Below are 23836 nucleotides of genomic sequence, written 5' to 3' on the forward strand. Positions count from 1 at the left end.
AGTTAAAAAACAATCAGACATAATCCATGCACAAAAATGAAGCTCAGGTCTGAGTCTGTTTCTCACCATCTAAGTATCTGAGCCTTTCTCTCTTTGCTATGTGACAAGGGGTCCCTTCTAAAATCTACGTGTTACACAGCTGGGATTCAATGAAATAGTCCTCAGTCTCACAGAGATGAGCCATAATATAAATGAGGGGAGGCCAGACAATGGATGAAGGCCTCCCTCCCGGTCAGAGGGGGTGTTCCTGGCACAGAGGCAATGAGGAGAGGCCAGGGGAGCCAAACCTTCCACTTTACACCCTTGTCTGGTGCCTGGGAGAATACAGTCATGGTTGGCAAATGCTTCTGCTCTTAAGGAACTCAGAGCAGGTCATTGCATGATTTTAAGAATCATTCAAAATACAATTATAAATCCATTAGCTTATTTCAAAGTAATGTACAATGTATAAATTCAAATGTTTAGGAGGTAGATGTGTTAAAAATAAATAAACTTCCATTCACCTTAAACTTCTGATTAAAGAAGCCCTAGGAAGGTCCTTCTTCATTCACACCTGCCTCCATGTATGCATTTATTTGTCGAAAAACACTTTTTCAAGCACTTATTTTGTTGCAGACCCCTTCTTGGGAGCCAGAGATTTACAAGACCACTGGTTTTGAAAATGAAGAAACTATAGTCTGTGTGGAAATTATGTTTGATTTAGTGATTCTATCTCATATTTGCAGCAGGATGCAGGACAGCCTACTGGCTCTTGAGCCCACGGTGACCTCATCCTAGGGATAAGGAAACAAGGCCGAGAGAGCATGAGCGGCTATCCTGGGGTCACTGGTGGTGAGAGACAGAGTCCTGGATTAGACACCCATGTAAAGCTACAGTCCTGACTTCCCAATGTTTAGTAAGCTGGACTGCTCTTGCAGGGTCATCACCATCATCACCAGCTACCCTCATGTGCTACTTATTTCAACCTCATGAAAAAGGAAGAGCAGGGTCTCTTATTCATCATTTGATGCCTATGACAATGAAGGCTCAGAGAAGTTTTGCAGTTTCCCCAGGGACACACAGCATGTTGGTGAAAAAGCCAGGCTTGGAAGTGGTTTCTCTCTAGCTTCAAAGCGATGGCTGGCAGCTCCTGAGGCTCTCCGTGAGGCAAACAGGGATTCGAGGGGGTGGGGAGTGTGATGGAGGGGGAAATTCCTTCCGGTATCCCAGTCCAAGGAACACTGGCCCATTTGCTTGCCCTTCTTCCTTCCTGCTCCAGGGTGGCCTCATCGCGCTGCTACTGCTGTTGCTGGTCTTCACGGTGGCACTGTATGCGCAGCGGCGCTGGCAGAAGCGTCGCCGCATTCCTCAGAAGAGCGCAAGCACCGAAGCTACTCACGAGATCCACTACATCCCATCGGTGCTGCTCGGACCCCAGGCCCGGGAGAGCTTCCGCTCCTCACGGCTGCAGGCCCACAATTCAGTCATCGGCGTGCCCATCCGGGAGACCCCCATCCTGGACGACTACGACTATGAGGAGGAGGAGGACCTGCCTCGGAGGACCAACCACGTCTCCCGTGAGGATGAGTTCGGCAGCCAGGGGCCCCACACGCTGGACAGCCTGGGACGGCCAGGGGAAGAGAAGGTGGACTTTGAGAAGAAAGGTGAGTGTGGTCACATCCCATGTTCCAAGGGACGCAGCTGTGAGTGGGGAAAGGTGCAGGAGCCGCGTGAGTGGGTCCCAGGCAGTGTCGTCCAAGAGAGGCCATTTCAGACTTTTTGGTTTTGCATTATCACAGTTTTTTTCTCTGGTCCTTCGGTCCTGCAGCCGTACCGGGACAAAAAGGTGTCAGCATTTCTGCAGGTGAAGTTTGGAGAGACCCACAGAGGGCACAGTCCGGTTCTTTTCCAGTGCTTCTTGATTACCTCCTTTGACAACCTTCTCTCTCCTCAACAATCTGTCTCACTTCTAGATGTTACTATTAAAAGTTTTTTCCTGTAGGACTTCAAATCCATGTCTTTAGTCCTCTCTGTCTACAAAGAAAGAGATATATTTTATATCTAATCTCTTCTTAAGAACTTCTTGTTTTTAAAAAAGGATCTTGGAACTCCTGTAAGTCAGTCTAGATAAGCGATGCCTATTTCTTCAGCAGTCTCATGTGAAATGCTTTTCAGACCGTTCACCATCCTGGTCACTTTTCTCCAGCTGGAGAGTCTTATTTGTCATGGCCTGGAGCATGAACACAGAACTGGTGCCCTTTCTCATCCCGTGGGAGCACTCTAGTGCTGAGTGCAATGGGGTGTTCACCTCCCTCTGGCCAGATGTTATGCTGCTGTTGCTGCAGCCTGAGGTCACATTTGTTCCTTGCAGCTGTTGCTCACACTCATTGCGGTCTTTGACCACTGATACCTCTCACTCTTTTTCACACATGTTGTTGCTAAAATCCGTTTTCTTTGTCCTGTTTGAGGACAAAGCATAAGCACAGATGGGTTTATGTTTGTTCTTACGGAGCACCTTTGGCTTCAGGCTGTGTATAAATGGGACTGGGATAATTTCCTTTAGGCAAATACAATCCAGTTGTACCAAGGTACAATTCCACTTTCTTCTTCATTGCCTTGGAGCAGCTAAAGATGGTGAGTTAAAAGTTGGTCCCAGAAATACCATTTCAGACACTGATTCCCTCTTATGGGAATCACAAAGCTCCTCATTTATTGGTTCCTGCCTTGGCATTCTGGATTTACATTCTTTCTTTCTGTTCCCAGGTTCTCCTCTTTGGTCCATCTTTCATTGATGCTGAGTGGGCCAAGAGGAGCAGTGAGGGCTTCTTAAAAAGGGCAGATTTTTGTTAAGCCTCGAAACTCAGACACAGAACAAAGCAGTGTGGAGCATGAGAGCATAGATTTTGGTTATACCAGCCTGGGTTAAAATCCCGCCTGCTTGGTTTACAATGTGATCTTGGAAGAATGAGAATCCAACATGCTGAGCTCATTTCCACTAAAAAGGACTAAGGAGAAGATTAGATATAAAATATGTGGGAAAGACCTAACCCAAGGCCTGGCAAATGATGGCCATAGAAGTCTCAGTCATTAGATTGAGAGACTCAGACCTAAGTGTTAGCTGGGCTTCTTAATCCAGCTACAACATTACTCCCAGGTTGTCTTCTGTGTCGCAGCTACTATGACATTGTCATCTCACCTTTGGCCAGGTGTTGTGCTTCTGTTGCTATCCTTCGGCGGACATTGTGCCTAGCACGTGCCGCATTATACAGTGATAATCAGTTTCTCTTTCTGTCTCCCAGACAGCACTAGGAGATCTTTGAAGGCAAGAACAGTGTTCCTCACCTTCGTTTCAGTAGTGTCTAGCTTGGTGGCTGACACTGTTAAGTGAGCACTCTAGAAAAACTTATTGGCTGGATGATTGAAAAAATTGATTAGTCACTCAATGAAAATAAATCCAAGTATCAATTAGAGTTGAGAGGCCTCAGTGCCAGGCTACAATCTATGTCAGTGTCCTCAAGTGAGATGCTAGAAGTGAAAGGGCTCACAGAGACCACTGATAATGGTGGCCCAAACCTGAAAAAGAGCAGAAAGATTGACGATAAAAACTCAGGGAGAATCATTGATGCCAACTAAATGGCCACCGAGGACAGGTGCCAGGATACACTTACTATAGGCAAATTCCCTGCCTTCCCTTTCTCCCTCCAAACACACACACACACATGTGCATGAACATACACACACATGTACACACGTGTGCACATGTACCCACATTTATTTCACAACATTTCATTTAAAAGTTTTATTAGTATATGTTTGTGATGCATAATCAGTCTATTCATCAGGCGATATGGTACATAATGTTGTGTAGTACATATCACGTATTGGTCCTTTTTACTTCTATCATGTTTCAGATGGAAAAAGCAACAAACATCTTCCAGCTGGAGAGGCATGTCAGTACAAGGAATCTTGTTTACCTGCTTGCTGCCTAACTCCATCTACGTTCCCTCTTTTCCTCTCTCCTTCCCCACGAGGAAAGGCAGCACATTCTGATGAAGAAGAACCTTCACTCAGAAGGCATGATGTCTCAGGAGACAGACCAATTGAGAGATAGACTTTCCCATCTAGTATTACCAATGTTGTCAATTGGGGCAGTCTATATTCCACGCCCATCAAAGAACACGATGCTAGTATTCCATCTTACAATGCTATTGGGGAGCTTAAAAGTGTAGGGATCAGAGCCACTGACCCATACGCAAACTTCCTTTACTGCTATTCATATCTTTCATTCTCCCCTAAAATAGCTACATTGTACCCAACACTATGGTAGACCCACACAGAGGTGAGGAGAGCAGAATCTCTGTTCTCAGAGTACATTATGGGAATTTATAAACATGGGGGTAAGGCTAGGAAACAGGAGCCAACGCTTGAATAGAGGCCATGGATGTAACCATCCCACCCAAGGAAGATGTGGCAGAGCTGAGCAAGGTGCTCAGGTCCAAAACCCCAAGCTCAGTTGGCTAGCCAGAAAGACCCTTATTCTAGATCTATGTCACTATCTATCATGCATGATCAGAATGGGCTTCAAAATACCAGGGCATTAGCCACTTTCGTTGGGGGTTGGTGTCTCCCAAGTCATGTGCTCTTTAAGAACAAAATCTTGCCACTTTAGGTGCTACACATTTCAGCCACTACCAAACCCTCTATCAGTTAATCTAAAAGATGGGGTAGGTACCTTACTATTATGACAAGGGCAGCATAGAGGACACAATGGTCCCAGATCCAGAGTGTACTTAGCCTGACTCCCCAGAGGTAGGAGAGGGTCCCTAGATTCTGTGCTTTCTCAGACCTGCTTCCCCTTGAGGCTTATGTGTGACTCTCTTCCTTGCGTTTTCTTTCAAACAGAACTCTTTTCAGGTAATAACAAAGCCGTGTTCATATTCTCTGAAATTATAAAATGAGCTTTCAGAAACATCAAATAGAAATTGTCTAAAGAGAGTTAGGGGTGAACATATTATGGTTTAAATCTAGCATGTGCCTCTTGTGTTTAGAGCTAGGTTTTGGAAAGTGATTGGATCATGAGGTCACTCTGTTCATCAGTGAATTAAGCCACTAATGAATCCATAGCTGAATGTGATATAGGAGGTAAGGCCTGGCTGGAAGAGTTGGGACATAGGGAGCACAGGGTATGTCTCCCTGCTCTGATCCTCCTTTCTCTGCTTCCTGGCTGCCATGAGATGAGAGGTATTATGAGTTGTATATAGATGTCTCCCCAAAGCCTCATGCACTCATAGGTGGGGCTTTTAGGAGGTGACTGTATCATTGGGGTGTGATATTCATCCCTGGATTAGTCCACTGATAGGTTTATAGCTGGGTGAGCTATTAGGAGTTGAAGCCTGGTTGGAGGAGATGGGTCACTGGGGGCATGGTCTGGAAGGGTCTGTTGCCCTCCTCATTCCTTGATCTCTTTCTGCTTCCTACTGCCATGCCATGAGCCATTTCTCCTCTTCTATGCCCCTATGCCATGTTGCCCTGCCTTGGAATTAGCTGACTGTGGACTGAAGGCTCTACAAACTGTGAGCCAAAATATACCTTTCTTCCTTTAAATTTACATGTCTGGTATTTTGTCCCAGCAACAAGAAAGTAACTAAGACAACTACTTTTTCCCCACCAGGCCCTTGTACTATGCACTTTCTGCCCTGAAGCCAGCCAACCATGGACCAAATCTTCTAAAAACTGAGAGCTAAAATAAACTTCTCCTTCCAGTTGTGGGTGTTGGGTATGCTGTGCCACCAAATATAGAGTAATTGTGACAATAAGTGAGGAATAGGTAGCCTGGCAGAGTTCAGAGGAGTAGGCTTGGACCTGAATCCCACTTCTCCATTCACTGCCATGAATGTCACTTAATAAATCTCTTAAGGCATTGTGTGTCTCCAGGTCTGCATCTCAATTTTTTTATCTTGACCAAGTAATTATTTTTGTAATCATTTAAATGGGCTCTGTTAGGGACAGCAGAGAAGAAGCAAGTTGAAATCACTCTTTGATTTCAAGTAGGAAATTAGTCATCTTGTTCATGGGAGGAGGCAGGTGCTTCCAGCAGCATTATGTTCCCTGACCTTAAGAGACCAGAGCTGTGTCCACCCCTGCTTGGACAGAAGAGAGACTATTCCACTGTCAGCTTGTTGAGACCTAACAAGAGCAGCTCAGATGAGGCACTCTCTTTGTTGCTCCAGTTGGCCCTCAGGAGAGAACCTTGCAACTCTAACTATGCAGCTACATGGGCATAGCCACAAATTCTCCAAAAGGTAAGCAAATATCTAGAGGCAGTCCATGTAAAGGAAGTGTCAAAATATAATTCAATAAAAGGAATAAGTGCTAATGTTCTATAGCACAATGCAGAAGGAGGGAGAGAGGGAGAGAAGGAAGGAAGGAAAGACAGGAGGGAGGAACAAAGTGAAGGAGGAAACAAAGAGAGAAGGGAAGGAAGAAGGAAGAAAAGCAGGAAAAAAAGAATTCTGAGTTGTACAAAACAACTAAAAGCTTAACTCTTGTCTTTCCTGTTCCACTGGTGGGACCCAAGGACTAATATGTAATAATAGATTGATTTATAATCTTTTAGGATTTCCCAATACATATATTACATATTTATACGTGGATATATTTGCCTTGAGATCACATCACTCACATATATTTCTCCCACAATTTGTCAGTATGCGAGGAATAGGTAGACTGGCAGAGTACGGAGTCACCTTTTTTGGAAATCCACTGACTGGAGCTGGAGCTGGCAGTGACTTGCCATGCACATTGGGTTCATAGCCCTTGGGAAGGCACCGAGGTCTTGAAATTCCAGGGACAGCTAAAACACCCTGGCCATGGGCTTGCTTCATCCGAAATTTGGGAATAAATAATACAAGTAATTAACACCTGTTCTCTGAGGCAGAAAGCTGCTACACTGTGCCTCTGAGCTTGTAAAATGTCAGAAGGGACTTTGCAACAGGGTGATCGCGTTATTTGTTTCAAGGGGTTCCCAAGGGTTCTCAGAGCTCATATCTGGTGTCAATAGATCATACTAGAGTGTCAGGAACTGAGAAGCTGTTTGATAACTCGCCCTTCTGACGTCTCCTGTGAATGCCGCGTAAATGTCATTCCTGGGCGGCGCTGTATGAATTGTGGGAGCTCTTTCATAGGCAGCAGCACCTCATTCAGGGCCTTACTGGGCATCCATGCTTCCTTAAACACTCTCATCTCATGCTGCCGCCCATCCTTCTGCAGTTTTGCCGGCACCCCCAAAACACTTCATCTGCACATTCATTCCTCCCTGGATCTTGGTGCTGCCAGGCCTGCCTTCCTCATCCTTTCTCCACACAGCATCTGCTCTTTTGAGGTTACGGTGGCCCTAAGAGTCCATGCTTAAAGCATTCCAGACTTCTCACTGATCTTGACCCTTAGCCTATATGCCCCAACCACAATGACCTCTCAGTTCATTGAACTTGCTCACTTTCTTCTCCCACAGGTCGTTTGTGTATGCCAGGGTTGTCTTTACCTGGAAAAATACTCTTCTTTTCTTCCCCATTCCACTAAGGCATGGCTGGCTCCTTCTCATCCTTCTGCTCTGAGCTTGAATGTCACCTCCTCAGACCAAGCTCTTCTGTCTCTGTGAGTTCTTCTCTTTTGTCTTCCATCAGTTCTCTTATTTGTTTCCACAACAGTAGACTTTTATTATTTAGATTTATTTATTAAGTACTTTATGTTATTAGACTTAAAATTTATAAGATCAGGTACCAGGTCCATTGGTTTCTTCCATACTTAATATAATGCCTGGCATATTATAAGTGTTAATGATATGTGTTGGGTCAATGGGTAGAGGAATGGGTGAATGAATGAATGGATATCTTAGTGTCTTTCCACAGAATGATAACCTCTGCATGGCTTCATTATCTTTCTTCTGCACTGTGAAAATCTTTACTATTTTCAAATCAATGCATTGCTGAATCTTCCTATGCATCTTATAAAGTGCTATTCTCATCAAAATTTAGAGATTATCTGAGAATATATATCTACGAGTATTAAAACCAGAATCTGAACCCAGTTTTGTCTGGTTCCCAAACCTTAGCATGTTCTGAAGATAACAAAACTACACACAGAAGCACTTTTTACACTATAAATCCTACACATAAGTATATGTGATACTTGTAGATTTGTGTGTGTATGTCTCAAAATAAATTTTTCAAAAACTTATTACATATTGCATACTCTGATACTTCTGTTATTTTTGTATCCCATTTCTGATGTTGATGTGAGCCACTGAACTGTTTCCACAGTGTGTGAATGGGGCATGACCTGCAGTTTAAACTGACCTATGATGGGGACCAGTCACTGACCAGTGGATGTGAAGTGGCTTCCTTGGAGGACCCTTTGCCTAGAGATTTGAAAAATGCAGATGATTCCAGGGACTCAGAGAACTATCTGCATTTTTCAGATCTCTAGGCAAGGGGTCCTCCAAGGAAGCCACCTCAGATCCACTGGTCAGGGATTGGTCCCCATCATAGGTCAGGGACTCAGGGTAAGAAGTTGATAGAAGCAGTGGGAATGGTGCCTGAGAGAGGAAAGGCCCATAAGGCTTTTTGTCTTATCCCTGATGTCCCTGTGGCCAGCCCACTGGTGCCACCCAACCCTCTAACTTGTTGGTCTTGCTATCTCCACATTTTTTCTTGGAACTACCCATCCTGTCATTCCAAGGGATCTCTAGTAGATTCCTTATTTGTTGTCTTAGGACATTGTACTCTTAACCCAAAAATCCCTCACCTTCTTCTCCCTGCTTGAGAAGCATCATCCATTCTCTAAGCCATACCCACTCTTCCTACCTGTCCTGAAGGCCCAGGTTGAAGTTGTCAGGCAGCCTGGAAAACTCCCTTCCTGACAACAGCTCCCACCTTGACAGCACCTGAAGGCAGCTGCCAGGGTGACTTCAGGGCATCTGGAAGGCAGAGTAAGTTAAAGTGTTTTAACCAGAGCCAGACTCCATCAACTGGCCAATATGCTTATTCCTAAAAGACAGATTTTTCCCACATAGACTGAAGGAAAGTTTGGAAATGACTTTCTGACCCCCAAACTGCCTGATTTTCTTATTCTAAATTGCCTCTCTGCTCTTCTGAATTCTGAAGTTTGAATGGAAGAATCTTTTAAATTCTGTGTTGAAAAATGTCCCACAGGCTGATGGATGCATCCTGGGGCTCCTGGACATCTGCTTCAGCCACCCCCTCCATTGTGGCCTGCCAGACAGGAGAGAGGCTGACTCTGTCAGTGCACCTTCCCTGTGGGTACACGTCTTCTCTCTCCTCATTCATTCACACATTCATTTGTTTACTTAACAAACATTTATAAACACATACTCAGAGCAAACTGCGGGCATACAAAGCAAGATAGAAAACACTCTTTACCTACAGGTTCACAGAGCAGAGGGGGATGAAACACCAGTCTTTGCCATAGCTTTTCCATAGCTTTTCCATAGCTCTTTAACATTTATTGAATGACTTCACAAACGTGATGAACTCTATCACTGAGCCCCTTTGAGAAACAGGGAAACTTGTTCTGGCACAGAGAAATTATGTCAGTTTCCCATAACACACAGGTTGTGGCAGTGGATTTGTTCTTGTGCCTACCTCTGTGGAATTCGGATTCACAAGTTCCCTCCTCTTTTCTTGAAGCATATTGAATGTCATGTGGCAGACATCTTGTTCTCTCTACATTGCCCCCACCCCCCAATCTGAATGATCATAATCTCATCTTCTCTGGAAATTATGCAAACAAAGACCATGTAGCCATTTGTCAAGGATGGCATCTCCTGGCTAGAGACTAGACACAGTTCAAGTCATGCCTTTTAATTCTCAGAATGTGAAGTTGGAGTGTAATCCGTTTCCATTCCATTTTCTTCTTAGGACTGCTTAGAAAACAAAGGGGGTAGGAGAATATCTGTATTTGAAACTAGATTCTTTAGAAGTAGGAAGCCTTGAACTTATTTAGATGTATCCAGAATTGAGTTTTCTTTTCTCCTCCCCACCACCCCAGTTAATTTCTTCCCCAGCTTATGGACAAATCAAAGACACTTGTAGAATGGTAATGTTCATTTTCACCCAGATTAATCGTAGCATCTGGTGACTTTAACAAGAGCATCAGAGAGCAGACCTCAGCTCTGCCCTTTGGCTTTGGCTCCTTTGTGGGCCCTGCCCCTGCCCCTGCCCCTGCCCCTGCCAATAGTGTCTAAATACCCAGAATCAGGCAAAGGAGGAGAGAGCAGCTGTGCCTATAACAGAAGAGAGGAGCTTGGCATACCTAGGCAGCTGTCCCCGAAGCTGTCTCCACACTCTCTAAAATAAGATATAGACAGAGATTTGTCATGGAATCACAAACAGGAATGTCACCAAAGCTGTCACCAGAGCCCCTTAAAATGTCACTTCCCAGCATTAATTGCCATGATCGCAAAACAAACGGGCGTTCTCTGAACATTTGCTCTTCCCGCCTCCTCCTTCGCGATCCTCTTCCCATCTCTCGCTCTGCCTTTTCTCCCTGCTCCCTCTGAGACCCCTCCTCTGTATCTCTAGGGACCCTCTGGGCATGCTAGCTTGATTAGACTCTGCCAGGCGGCAGCCCCACCGCACCGTGACAGATGAGGGTGAAGGAGGTTTGATAAATGCCAGGGGCTGCTGAGACTGTTCCCTGATTGATTGGCACTGGAGCATTTTCCCAGCAGTCAGGGGACTTGTACTTCTGTCCTGTTCTATTCCTCCCAGCTTACATGACTGCACATCGCCCAGTGGGGGTGACTAGCACAGAGTCCAAAACAGCTCAACCCTAATATGCCCTTGGGGGTTCCAGTCTCCCTGTTCGGTTATCTCCATCCACCTTGGTAGTGCAGTAGACCAACACCATTGCTCACTGTTACTCTTCCTAAGATTTCCTGATTTTCAGAGTTATGTGTGCTTGTCATATACATCAGAGTGTATCCCCAGCAGGGAAATTACTGGGTCAAATAATCTGAATCTCTTAAAGACTTTGATACATATTCAGCTCAACGTCCTACTGTCAGAATGTTCCTGTACACAGTTGTTAAATAAGAAAATATTTATGTATCAATTTGTTCATTCATTCAATCAATAAGCTTTAGGTAAGTGCTTACTGTGTGTAAGGAACCACTTACAGTAGTACATGTAACACAGCAAAGACCCCACAAGTTTGTCTCCATATAGCATGCTTCTTAGCATAAAAAAATTATGAAGAAATGAAAAAATATTCATATAATCACCCATAATGATAATTACAGGTTGGGATAAATAAAACAAAGAAGGAAACAGTCCCCAGGGAAGATGCCCCTGACATGGTGACATCTGAAGACTCACTTACAACAATCTAAGAAGAAGTAAGCCATACGGATATCTGAGGAAAGACCTTTGGAAAAGCAAGGGCAAAAGTCCTGTGGTATCAATATACAGGTTTGTCATCAGGGAAGAAACCTTAGAATCAATCGGTTTTAGGGATATTGGAAAGAAACTTGTATAGACCCTGGCAAGTTAGGGCACTGCCTATTACTGTGATCTAGAAGAGGAGCACTGGAAAATGGAAGAATTGATTTCTTGCAAAAGTGGTAAGCAATTAGGGCCAAAGCGAGAAGGATAGACTTAGATATGGAAAGCAAACCGAGAAGGGAGATGCTGAAGAGACCAGTTGTGCCCTGGAATCTCTTGGGTAGAGCTGGATTTGCAGTTACATTTGTTTGCACACAAGGTATACTTAAACTTCTGAATCAAGTTTTCAATATTTATAAGTTCCAAAATCTCACATTAAAATCTACATTTCTTCCCCATTTGATTACTGAAGGCTCCAAACACCTACATCTTCTTCTCCTGCCTTCCAACATTTGGCAGCAGCTGAGTGGCGGGACCCCTTTGGAAGGGCAGCTGTCTCCAGTTCATCATGAATGCCACCCCATCCACTTCCTTAGCTCTTCCTTGACTTTTGAGGGCTCTGAACTCTGCTCTTCTTCCAGAGACCAGAGAAATTGAGACTGAGCTTATGGGCTAAGCAGTGGAAACAGTAAATAGCTGGGAATGACAGATTCACTGCGTTCACTGTACAGTAAAAACAGGAGCAAGGGAAAGGAGCAGTGGGACTTTCTAGAAGATGTGAACTTCAAAACTCCCCATTGGTACAAAGGACAGAGATTCCCAGTTTGGTGGCTGCGAGGAAGGATGATACCATTCTCTCTTTTCCCCGCTTCTTTGAGTTTTGTGTTTCCAGCCAGACAAAGCCTGGCAGAAGTTAGCAACAGAGCAGAAAGGAGTTAAGAAACCCAGCTTTTGAATTAGACCACCTGGGCCAAGTCTCACCTTTGTAATGCTCGGAAATGTGAAATCTAGAAGTTGTGAATGCTTTTGAGCCTCACCCTGTTCACTTTTCAAACAAGATTGCTTTTTGCAGGACTCTCAAAAATTAAAGAGAATCATATATATAAATACCTGGTGTTTTGAATCAGTATGTGGGAACTATTAGTGTTATTTTTTCTGAATTGCTCCTTGTACTCAGCAAACGGAAGCTCACCGGAGAGGGGGAGCTATTTATCTGAGGTTGAATGGTAAATTGATAGTGGACATGTGGAGAAGAAGGGCTAGTGGTGGCTGTAAGACAGACTTTCTAACCTTTTAGCCAACATCATCTTAAAAGTTTAACTTTAGAATTCCTGGATAGGTGCTTTCCTCTTTCCTGTCCTATAAGGCAGCCTTGATCCTCACACTGTAGGAGACTATTAAATATACGGAAAAGGAACAAGTGCATCCCTGACTGGACAGGACTGGTTCACTCCTGGAGGAGAGTGAGACAGGGTGCAGCTCTGAGCCTGCTCTGCTGACTTCATCTGCCGAACATACTTAGTGCAACTGCTTTATTCCTCTTTCATCCCAGAACCCTTTGGTTGTTTGCCTCCTCCCCTAAGGTATGACTCGGGAGATGGAGACCTCCTACTGCAGAGGGTAGGATCAATGGTGGACAGGCTCTTCTGCCTCACTGTCTTGGGTCTGGTACAGGGGAGGACACTGGAACTGTAAAAGCAAGGTAAGCATGGTGGACCAGCTCCTTGGCTCCACGCTCCTAGGGAAAGAAAGGGCTTTCATTGATTTCCACAGGTAAATACATTGCTGCATGGCTAGAGAAGTCACTGATTTTCCTGCAAATAAATAAATAGGCACCTGGGACCTAAGTGATTGCTACAAAGTGTGGGTCCTCTTCCTGGAGTTAGCCCATAGGATATTATTATCCCTTGACATGTCCCAATCAGGTCTTTATTAAGCAACCCTTTCTTCTCTATATTTTATGACCACAGCGACTTAAACAACTTGCACGTTTTGTCCCATGCCTCATTCCTCATTTGTGGAGTGCATGCTAAAGACAAAAACAACTCTGTAACTTGCAGGGATGCCATGCTGCTTTGGGTGGTCAACATCCCTAGTGGGGCAGGCACCCTGTCTGGTTTCTGCAAAGTTCTCAGGTGCTCTGTGTGTTACAAAAGTAGAGGGCTGGGCCACTTCCTGACTTAGCTGCGCTGTGCCATTCTGGAGTGGAGACTGGTGATACAGATGTACAAGAATCAACTATTTCTTCCCAGCCTTTTCTCCCTTCAAGCCTGCACACCCCACAAAACATCCTGATGGTGCTAAAACGTGCAGGAGACGTCCAGACTCTATACAGGCAGGCTGTGTGTAGGGTGACAGTCATAAGCTCTCCTCACAAGGAGATCAAGAGTAGAATCTGACTTTATCAGCTCACTGACTTTGAGCTCTTGGAACAGTCAGTTCATTTCTCTAGGCCAGTGGTTGTCAACCAGAGCATGTTTTTCTCTCTGTGTTGGCACCTTTGGCCATGTCTGAAGATATGTTCATTTCCTGAGACTGGAGAGGGGCTGAGGGCTGTTGCTGGTATCTGGCAGTGGAGGCCAGTGATGCTGTGGATACCATCTAGTGTGTAGGACAACCCCCTCCCCTCAGCAAAGAAATACCTGGCTCAAAATGTTTACTGAGCCAAGGCTGGGAAACCCACTCCCAAGTTACCACAATGGTGAAATGGAGATGTAAGCTTCACAGGCCCATACAAGTCACAAGTAGTTATGAAGGTGAATGCTTTTGTAAAATGACGTACTATACAAACATATGGTGCAATGTCATTGTTTTACTGTCACTAGCTGTCTTCATTTTCATCATCTATAAGAATTTGATCTGAGGGTATGCCTCAGGACGCTTGCATCACTCCTCCCTCTCTTCCTAGGTGGGTTTTTTCCCCAAGTATCTGTGTGGCTTCTTGCCCCACTCCCTTTGGTATTTTTTTCATGTGTCACTGAAGTCAGTTCTAGTCATTCCACATAAAATAAAACAGTATACGTGCTCACATACATACATACCACTGTATATTCCTTTACCCTGCTTTCTTTTTCTTCATAATCTTCATCATCATTTTCTTTATTATCTATATTTGTGTAGGTATTGGACATCATTCCTCAGGGACTTTTGACGCTTTTGTTCAATGCTATTTGTTTCCTGTTTAGAACATTGCCTGGCACAGGATAGAAAATAAGTAAACAATGCTGAATGAGTGGATAATTTGAATTAGTAAATGAATCAATGAATGACTGACTAGAGTGTCTTAATTTGGCTTCTTTAGGATTTGAAAAACAGGCTATTTAGGTCAGCTAATTGGGGCTTACTTTTAGTTGCAATAAGAGTGTTATTGGCTCCTCTATATGGACCAGGCTCTCAGCTGCAGTTAATACACATTGTTTTTAAATTAATGTTACACATTAAATTTTAAAAACACTATCGTTGGTCCTTTTCATTGCCCTTCTTTCTGTGAGAAGGAGCTCAGTGTTCTTGCTCAGGATCATGTACCTGTTAGCAACAGGATTTGCACCTACATCTACATAGCCTTGAAGTCCTTGCTTTCTGCCAAAATTCTGCTATCTTTACTGTGGGAGAACACAGAGGCCAGGCCTGATCAGGTACAGTCGCAAGCTCCGTGGAGAAGGAGCCATTGCGTGGCTGTAAAAAGAACTGACACGCTGTTTCTGCCTCAGGGAGCTCTGCTAGATCCATGTACCTTTTCTCTTTCCATCTGCAGACAACCTCTCTTTACCTCCTCACCTATGTGTGCCTATGGCTGCTATGGCTTCAGAGCCCCTGCCTCTGGCTCACCACTGTTCCTCCTGGAACATGACTTGCCTGTCTCTGAGTCTTTTCTCGTATCTCCTTTTTAAATGCCTATGAGAGAATTTGGCATATCCAATATTGAATGTCCTCATGGGCAGAGGATTACACCAGACCACCTTGCCATTCACAAGCTAATCTGATGCCACTCGCTTCTCAGGCATGGAACTCTGAACCCACTATCTTTGCCCAGTTGCTGGGGCATGGGGTCCACAACCAAACTCCTGCTGGGCTATGCAGCACCTTTTACTGAAGCAGGCATCTATGAGTATGACGGCCTCTCCAAGCTTCCCAACCTGTCCAGAATGGTGAAAAGTCCTGCTCCAATCAAGGCTGGTGTGTCTTGCTTCAAAAGAATGTGGTTTGTGAAAAGCTCAGCTTAGCAAAGAGATAAACCGGAGAGTGACACATTATTTTCATAAATGGCTCTTTATTTCACAAAAGCATTCACCACAGGATTCCTTTCAATAGTAGCACTCCATTAGGACATGTGAGAAGGGAGAGAGATCTGTCCAACTTCTAGCTTGCCAACATGTCTAAAGGCAGTGCTCTACCAACCAAAGCACAACAGTAATGGCAGGACTTCCTGACAATGGCCAGTAGGTCAAGGGTGAGTGTGGGATGGGCAGATGCAAGCCTGAATCCTGTCTTCATATAGTGCCTGTAACTTAGGCAGGTTCACTAACTTCTTTTAATCTCATATGTCTTATCTATACAATAGCTTCAACAATAGTGCCAGGCTCTCCTGGTGTTATTTTCATGACTAAATGTAATAACATATGAACAGTGTGGTGCAGAGGCCACTTACATTTTTGAGTTCTTTCACTGGAATTCTGGGACCGTGAGGTATTCATGTGCAAGAAATTAGTGGAAGCTGAGCCTGAAGTCAGTGCCATATGTCTGGCAGGCCTGACTAATGGTGTATGGATGGAAGGCAAAGCAGAGGAAGACTGTCCCTCATGCCAACCCTTACTTACTCACACTTCCCTGTACAGAGATGATGCAAAAGGGAGAGGAGGATGAGTAGCTTCCATTCTGAGCTTTCTAATAAGTGGCAGAGGTTGTTCTTCAGCATGTGTTGATAGCCTTCTGGCTCTAGGAACTGTTCTTGTTAGTGTTCCAAGGAGGTCAGCAAAGAGAGAGAGAGAAAGTTATCACTTCCTCTTGATTTCCCTGGTGAATGAAGCCTTCAGAGACCAGATGCCTCCACTTTGTTATAATTATGTTAAGTGCCGCCTGATTGGCGCTGTTCATCACCTCAGGAAGCAGCCTCCCCCAAAGGACAGACAGGCTGCCTGCTTTGGCTCAGTGCAGCTCCAGCTGTGTCCTTGGAGCCTTCCTTCAGGGAAGAGAAAGCAGCGGGATGCAGTGAGGACAGCACTTAAGTGGGTGAGCTCTGCTGCAGCGTGGTACACAGGGCCTGAGTCTCCTTCTCCTCCCCTCCTCCACACCCTCTTCCAGCTCTCACCTGGTAGGTATCTCAGGCAGAAGGAAGGAAGTGCTGCTTTAAACCTCAAGTCCAGGATTCTTCCTGTGGCACCTTGGGAAAGAAACCAATTTCTGCTGTGTCCTCACATCGTCAAAAAACAAAGCTGTCCTCACCTATAAAAGAGCCAGAGAATGGTAGCGAATCCTCTGATACAGCAAAGGCTACATTTTGCAACATCAATTTTCTGTTAAGGGGCTTGGGGCAGGAGGAAGTAAAAAGTGGCAAATCAGGAAAGACTTTCCAGGCGAGGGAGCCTTCCAGCAGGGTACTGAAGGGCACAAAGGATACAAGGGGACAGGAGGAATGGCATGAAGTTTCCCCTATAGTGTATTCTTTAAGAGTTGGGGCTTTGAGACCAGGCTGCCCTGATCAATCCTGAAATTTACTGGTATTTACTACCCGTATGTAGCAATTAGTAAATGCCCGTGTCTCTAACTGTCCTCGTCTCTAAAGTGGGAAAATAAAAGTATGGATTTGCAAGCTGTTGTAAGACTAAGAGCATTACTTCATGTCACAATGCTTTGAAGAGTGCTTATTACAAAGAAAAGGCTCAATTAATGTTACTTATTTTAGTATGTTGTGAGTCCTCTGCAAATAGATCAGGTGCTTTGCATGCCATTTCAATTCATTCTTACAACTATGCGGCAGTTCATTCATTCCTTCACTCGTTGTCCAAATACTCATTAGGTCTGAGCAGTGCCCCCTGCCCTTGGAGATGTTATGCTCTAATGAGGAAATCAGACTTGAGACTTCAGATCTGAACCAACATACGCACAGTTCCTAGGTTAATTAATACAAAGCAGTCAGGAAGGAAACATACTGCATGCTCAGGGAGGGGAAAGAGGTGCTGGCCTCTCTTTGGCTGCTCAAGGTCTTTCTGAAGGAGGAGATTTAAACGGGAGGCAGAAGGATATGCAGTGTGCTATGCAGCCAAATCAGGAGATAAGAACAGAGAAAGCAACTTTTGCAAAGAATATACTCAGCCCATTAGAGGACCCAGGAAGCCATGTGCCTGCAACACAGTACAGGAGCCGGGGCCAGAGACTTCTATTTTACAGAGATGGGGAAACTCAGGCTTTCAACAGGTCACACAACTGGAATGGAAGGGCTGGGTTTACTTAAGAGTAAATCTCTTCTCACAGCTGCTCTGGAGAGGATGCCGTGGCAGGTGGCCCTGCCGCTTTTACAGGGAAGAGAGGACCTCTTGTCTGAGTTGCAGGACGGCGTCCTGCAATGCTGTGAGTGAGATGGCATGGGTGGTGGTGGCGGCAGTGTCGGGTCTGTGGAGAAACAGGCCTGGAGGGCCCAGCTGCGTTTGGATTTATCTGTTCTAATTCCCTTGGGGTCACAGAGTGGAACTGGATTAATTTCAGAATAACCCCATTCATGCTCCAGGGTTTAATATCTCCTATGTCTCCTGGGTCATCCTTGGCATGAGAATGCCTTGCTCAGATCACTGGTATATAAAGTGTTTTCAGTTTTTCATTATTTTGCATGTGTGTGTGTGTGTGTGTGTGTGTGTTTATTCCTGAAGCATGCTGAGATCACTGAGGGAAATGCTCAAGATCTGGGTGAAATCTTATTTATTTATTTTTTTGGAAGGCATACAGTACAAAATCATTTCTGTCCCTGCATAAATATGCATGAGACTGGCCTGCTTTCCTCTCCTCAGGAAGCATGGGCAGGAGGGGAGAGACCCATGTGACTGGTGTCACAGCCTTACCCACGGCTGCTGGCACCCCATTAATCAGGGGGGACCAGCAGCCTCACGAACTGTGAAATTGGTAGCCCCCTGACAGCTCTGGGGCCCAATCGAGCAAGGACTCCATTTCACAGCTGGAAGGTGGCAGCGTGGGGAAGCGGGGCCCTGAGTTCAGCGGGCCAGGCCAGGCATGTTCCCCTCTCAGTTCCTGCACACCTAAAATGAGTCTCACTGAGGGGCTGCCTCTTGATTAAGGTGAGAAAGGGAGATAGGAACTGGAAAGAGAAAGAACGCACTGAATGCTAATGATGTTCATAATAAGTACTGAGACACCACTGTCTGCTGTGCTCTTGGCACCATGAATGCACTTCTTATAGATTTTTTAATTTAATCCTCATGGTGGTATTACCATGATCCCACTTCATAGATCAAGACAAACAGGACCTCAGAGTCGGTAACAGTCTGAAGCACTAAGATGCGGTGAGCTGGGATGGGGACTGAGTCTGTAAGGAAACCAAAAAATAGGAAAGGAAAGGAAAGGAAAGGAGAGAAGAGGGAAGGGGAGGGCAGGGGGAGAAGAAAGATGAAGGAAGGAAGGAAGGAAGGAAGGAAGGGAGTGAGGGAGGAAGGGAAGAAGGGAGGAAGAGGAAGGAAGAGAAAGAAAAAATGAGAAGGAGGAAGAGAAAGGCAAAGAGAGGGTCTCATTCATTTAATGGTCATTACAGCATGCATACTTTGTGGAGAGAACCAGGCTCTTTCACTGAGTGCTGAGCTTGTGCCTACAGAGTAGGACAGGCTTGTGGTTATATGTGAGAGGCGATAAACAGGCAATTGCAGCAGTAGGACATGCACTTGAACGTGTGGCCATGGTGCAATCTCAGCTGAGACATTTACCGGATCTGTGGTTTGGGAACATTGTTTGACCTCTCTGGGCCTTGGATTTCCTGCTTTGGAAGCAGCTATATGTGCATACTTCACTTATAAGTTGGATTGAATATAAAGTGAGATATTTCTTGTGAGATGTTTACAACAGTGCTTGGTGTGTAATAAGCAATCAGTAAATTATCGGTATGAGGGTTCTGGGATGTGGATATTAACAGACATTCCAGGAGCACACAGGAAATGGCACTGAAATGTGCTGAGGATGCTAGGAAGGACTGGCCTCAGGAGGTGGCCTCTGATCTGAATCTTGAAAATAAGAAATTCACCAGGAGGAAGAAAAGATGTGTGCAAACTTGAAGCAACCGAGAGAGGCTGGCATAGTCTAGGAAGCAGGTGAAGTTCTTAACTTCCGGGACGAGGGGAAAGGTACACGAGCAGCAGACTGGATAGGAAGACAGGGGCCTTGGGCTTTATCAGGAAGGCTGTGGGGAGCCACTGAAAACTTATAACTAGGGAGTGCCATGCTCAGATATTTTTCTTCCCAGAAAGGTCATTAATGTGGCAGCATAAACTGAGATCGGAATAAGGGCAGGGAGACCAAAGATCGATGGAAGACCACCGCTGGGATCCAAATGAGAGATGAGGAGCTCCCATGCTCCAGTAGACGACGCCGCAGTATTGATCTGAGAACTGGCCTCCCTGTGTTTCATTTAGAGCTCTGCTACAGATCTGCCATTTGAACTAGGCCTCCTCCACTGGACCTCAGTTTCCCTGTCTGTTAGTTGAGACTCGGACCATCGACCTCCAACATTCCATATCCAAAACTGAAAGATAGAAAAAGGAAATGTTTGGGAAGAAAGAGATGATGAAACAAAGGGGCAGGGAAGAGATAAGTCAGTGAGCAGAGATTAGCATCAGAGTAGAGGTCAGGGGTAGGTCTGTTGTGGGGCTTGCAGGGAAACCTGGGAGGGGGCTTTGGAGCGAGAAGGGAAGGCTCTGTCCCTGCTCCCTGGCCCAGCAGCCCTAGGATGCTGTGGGCAGAGGAGGAAAGCCCTGTCACCCTTGTATTGCATTTTTCTTTATTGAAGGAAGGACTAGAAATGTAAGGCAAGGGACTTCTTTTTAGGATCCCTGAAAGCAGTACTGACCCCCTCTGCATTATTACACATGACAGGTCTCCTGGTAGGATAGACGCTCATCCCAGGTCATCCTTTCAACATGCTCTCAGAGATCCAGATCCACTCTGTGGGAGACGAAAATGATAATAAGCTCAGTAGCTTTTCTCCATATTAATATATATATATATACAAAATATGTATAGATTTTATCTACATATTTTATACATTATATAAAAATAGGTATAGATACATAGCACCATACATATATATTTATATATGCTTATGTAGATATTCATATGTTGTATACATATATAGTCTTGCCCTTCCTGAAGTAGAAAGTAAGCTACAGTTTTAGGTGTGTTCAAACATACTCTGTTCCCAGCCCATAGACTATTTCCTGATATCTAGCAAACCCTCAATACACATTGGCTGAGTACATAAATAAAAGAATAGAGCTAATCATGTGTAAGCAAGACTGCCAAGGATTGTGCATATGAAAGTCATCTCTGTAACTATTTGAAGAAAGTGCCTGCCTCATGCACCATGTTTAGAAATGAATGAAGGACAGAGAACGGAAGAAGGAGAGGTTGTGAGAGGCTGCAGCAGCCTGGTCTAAGTCTTGAGCAGTCAGCATCTTGCAGCACTGCCCCTGATATGGTCCGTAGCCCAGCAGCATCCTGGCTGTAGCACAGTGCCTGATACTCAGGGCCGTGGTTGCTCTATGCAACCCAGCAACATGAGGCTTCTCCCCTAGTGGGTGCTGTGTTGCTAATGCTTGATGCTTTGATTCTCCTGTCTGCTCCTTCTCTGTGCCCTCGTTAGTTAGGTCTGAGTGGTAAGGGTCTAGTGCCAGGGTTAGTGGGCCAGAAATTCCTATTCTGTTCTGTCTACAGGGACCACTTTCTCTCTGGCGCTCCTGTCTTTTTCCCTTGCAGAACCTACTCATGCCTCTTCTGTTTGTCCTTGAGCAGTTGGTGGTGAGTGCTGAGGATGTTGCTGGTTATTTTTGTCTTTGCTAGACACACATCTTCTCTTGTGCATAAGTATTCAAGGGGAAAGCCAGTCTACCCCACAAGGCTATCAAGGTTGGGCACATGGACCTGCTCTAGCAGTATCCTAGGATCATGATCCTAAAACCCAGCTAACTTACCTCCCCCTCCCCACCTTTCCTTCTGTTCACCATAGTCACAAAGTTCCTGTTCTCTGCTGGGTACATTCTCAGTGGTGAGGACAGAACAATGGTCAGAATAGACAAGTTCTTGATTTTATGGAGCCTTCATTCCCTTGGCAATACTGGACACTCATCACAAGAACTCCTTCCTAGAAGTTTGAATGCATGATGGAGATAAATATTATGGTAAGGGAGAGGGTATGCTTGGAGAGTCAAAGAATGAGAAGAGGCAGGGCACTGCTATTTCAGAAACCATCACCACCATGGATGTGAGATAGATCCTAAGAGTAAGAGACACTGTTAGGGTAGAGTGGAATGAGAAAAGGAGAATATTAGTGAGATTGGAGACCTCACACAGCACCAGATCACAGTCGGCCTTAGAGGTGATGGTTAAGGGCTGGAGTTTAGGTCCAGCTATTTTCTGAAGCCATTCGAGGGTGCAGAGCACAGGAGTGACAAATTCAGATTCATACTCTGAAAGATTCTTCCTGCTGCTCAGGAGCAAAGAGGATTCAGAGGATAAGCATGGAAGCTGGGAGAACAGAAGATTGTTGCAAATGACAGTGACAATAATCATGACAATAAGCACATAAGTGATTGCTACATACTCTATTTATAAAATTCTCAGTCCTCCCAGATGAAGGATGCTTAGTGGTGAAAGTGTAGATCATGAATCATTATATGCACTTAGTCCGTTCCTCTACAGATTAGGATTTTTCAAAAGAAAATATGTGGTTTATCTTTGAGTTTGTCTCTGAAAATATTTGTAACATGTAGGATGTATTCATCAGCTTTCCCATTGCTAGAGCACTCACAACTTAAAGGAAGAAAGGCTTAATTGTGCTCATGTTTTAAGGGAATTCAGTTCATGGCCAGCTGGCTCCAAGGCAGAAACATCATTGTAGAAAGGCACAATGGAGCAAAGCTGCTTAGTTCATGGTGGTGGGGAAGCAGAGCAGGTGCTCAGAGCCAGGGAATGAGGCAAGAGGGACCAGATATAACATCCAAGGTCAAGCCTCCACGTCCCACCCGGACACACTTGGAAGTATGGTTCACTGATCCTCTGGGTGCATGCCAAGCCAATCAAGTAGACACAATCAAACTTCACCATCACAAAGGCATATTTTCAGTTTCTTGGGGAGAGGATCCATAGCTTTGCCATATAAGAATCCAGACATAAACAAGAGTAATGAATGCTGGGTTAGCTGTTCCAAAAATGTACTTCCTGGAAAAGTGGGCCTGTCAGACAGCCATACACCTGGCTGCTTCACTTGGAGATCCTGAAACTACTTTTCTGCAACTCGCTTTGCCAGAATGATATCAATATAAGCTATTAGAGAGCCCACATTTTATTCCAGGTGTCTCCACATCATTTCTGTGGGGTGAGACAAATTATTTAGCTCCTGTGTTCCTCAGTGCTCTTCCACATGAAGTAGATATGAGGCTAGTTGTAAATAGTGCATGAGTTATAAAGAAGACAGTGTTGGTGCAGTGCCTTGTTTGTTACAGGTGCTGCTTTTATCATTCACACTAATTTCTTATAGGATGAAGTTGAGCGCATTACTGAATACCTACATAGGGCACAGGATGGAATGTTATCTTCAAGAGGCAGCATCAGGATTGTGGTGTTTTCTGCCAGCAAGTCATTCTTATTTTGGATATCTGATTATCGTAACTAGTTTCCCTTCTTTGTTCAGTTTGCTGGGATGATCAGTCTCAATGGAAGTTGAAGGTCTGGAAAGAACACCAGACTTTGTGAGTGTTCATTCCTGTGGCTTCATCCTTATATCCTTGTATCTATGATTATTTCTCTTCAATCACATTCTTTTATTTAAATCTTCCTAAAATTTATTTTATTTTCAATTATAAATTGCTATCATCACACCATAAAATAATTATAATATATACCAATGTTCTTACTGTTCAGGTTAATACAAAAATATATGTTTCATGGTCTATATCAGAGAGTTTTTACAAATAAAACATTAAATTACATAGCTAATCACCTCCATCAGTTTTATTCCTTCCGACACTAAAGTTGGTGTTCCTGTCCTATTTGAGTGTTTTTAGTTTGACATCCTATCCAGAGCATACTGGGATTGTCCTCTGCTTTTAAATTTTCTGTCTTGTTACACTCCTCCCAGCTTGCATAAAAGCTCACACTTTCTCAAATTCTTGACAACACATATCAGACAATGTATATTTTGCCGATCTGTGGCATATAAAATTATAACTTCAATGCTGCTTTAATTTGCA

General features: G+C 44.5%; 1 protein-coding gene across 2 annotated transcripts in view; it reads left to right on the plus strand.

Annotated features, from left to right (window-relative positions):
- Nucleotides 1-23836, plus strand: part of Astn2 (astrotactin 2) — a 901354-nt gene that overhangs the window by 182209 nt on the left and 695309 nt on the right. For both annotated transcript variants that reach the window (XM_005382610.2, XM_013513260.1), the window contains exon 3: nt 1259-1643. In XM_005382610.2, the coding sequence (XP_005382667.1) occupies nt 1259-1643 (385 nt within the window). The remainder of the gene's footprint in view (nt 1-1258; nt 1644-23836) is intronic.

This window comes from Chinchilla lanigera, unplaced genomic scaffold (genome assembly GCF_000276665.1).
Source record: "Chinchilla lanigera isolate Chin_1 unplaced genomic scaffold, ChiLan1.0 scaffold00018, whole genome shotgun sequence".
Classification (NCBI taxonomy): Eukaryota; Metazoa; Chordata; class Mammalia; order Rodentia; family Chinchillidae; genus Chinchilla; species Chinchilla lanigera.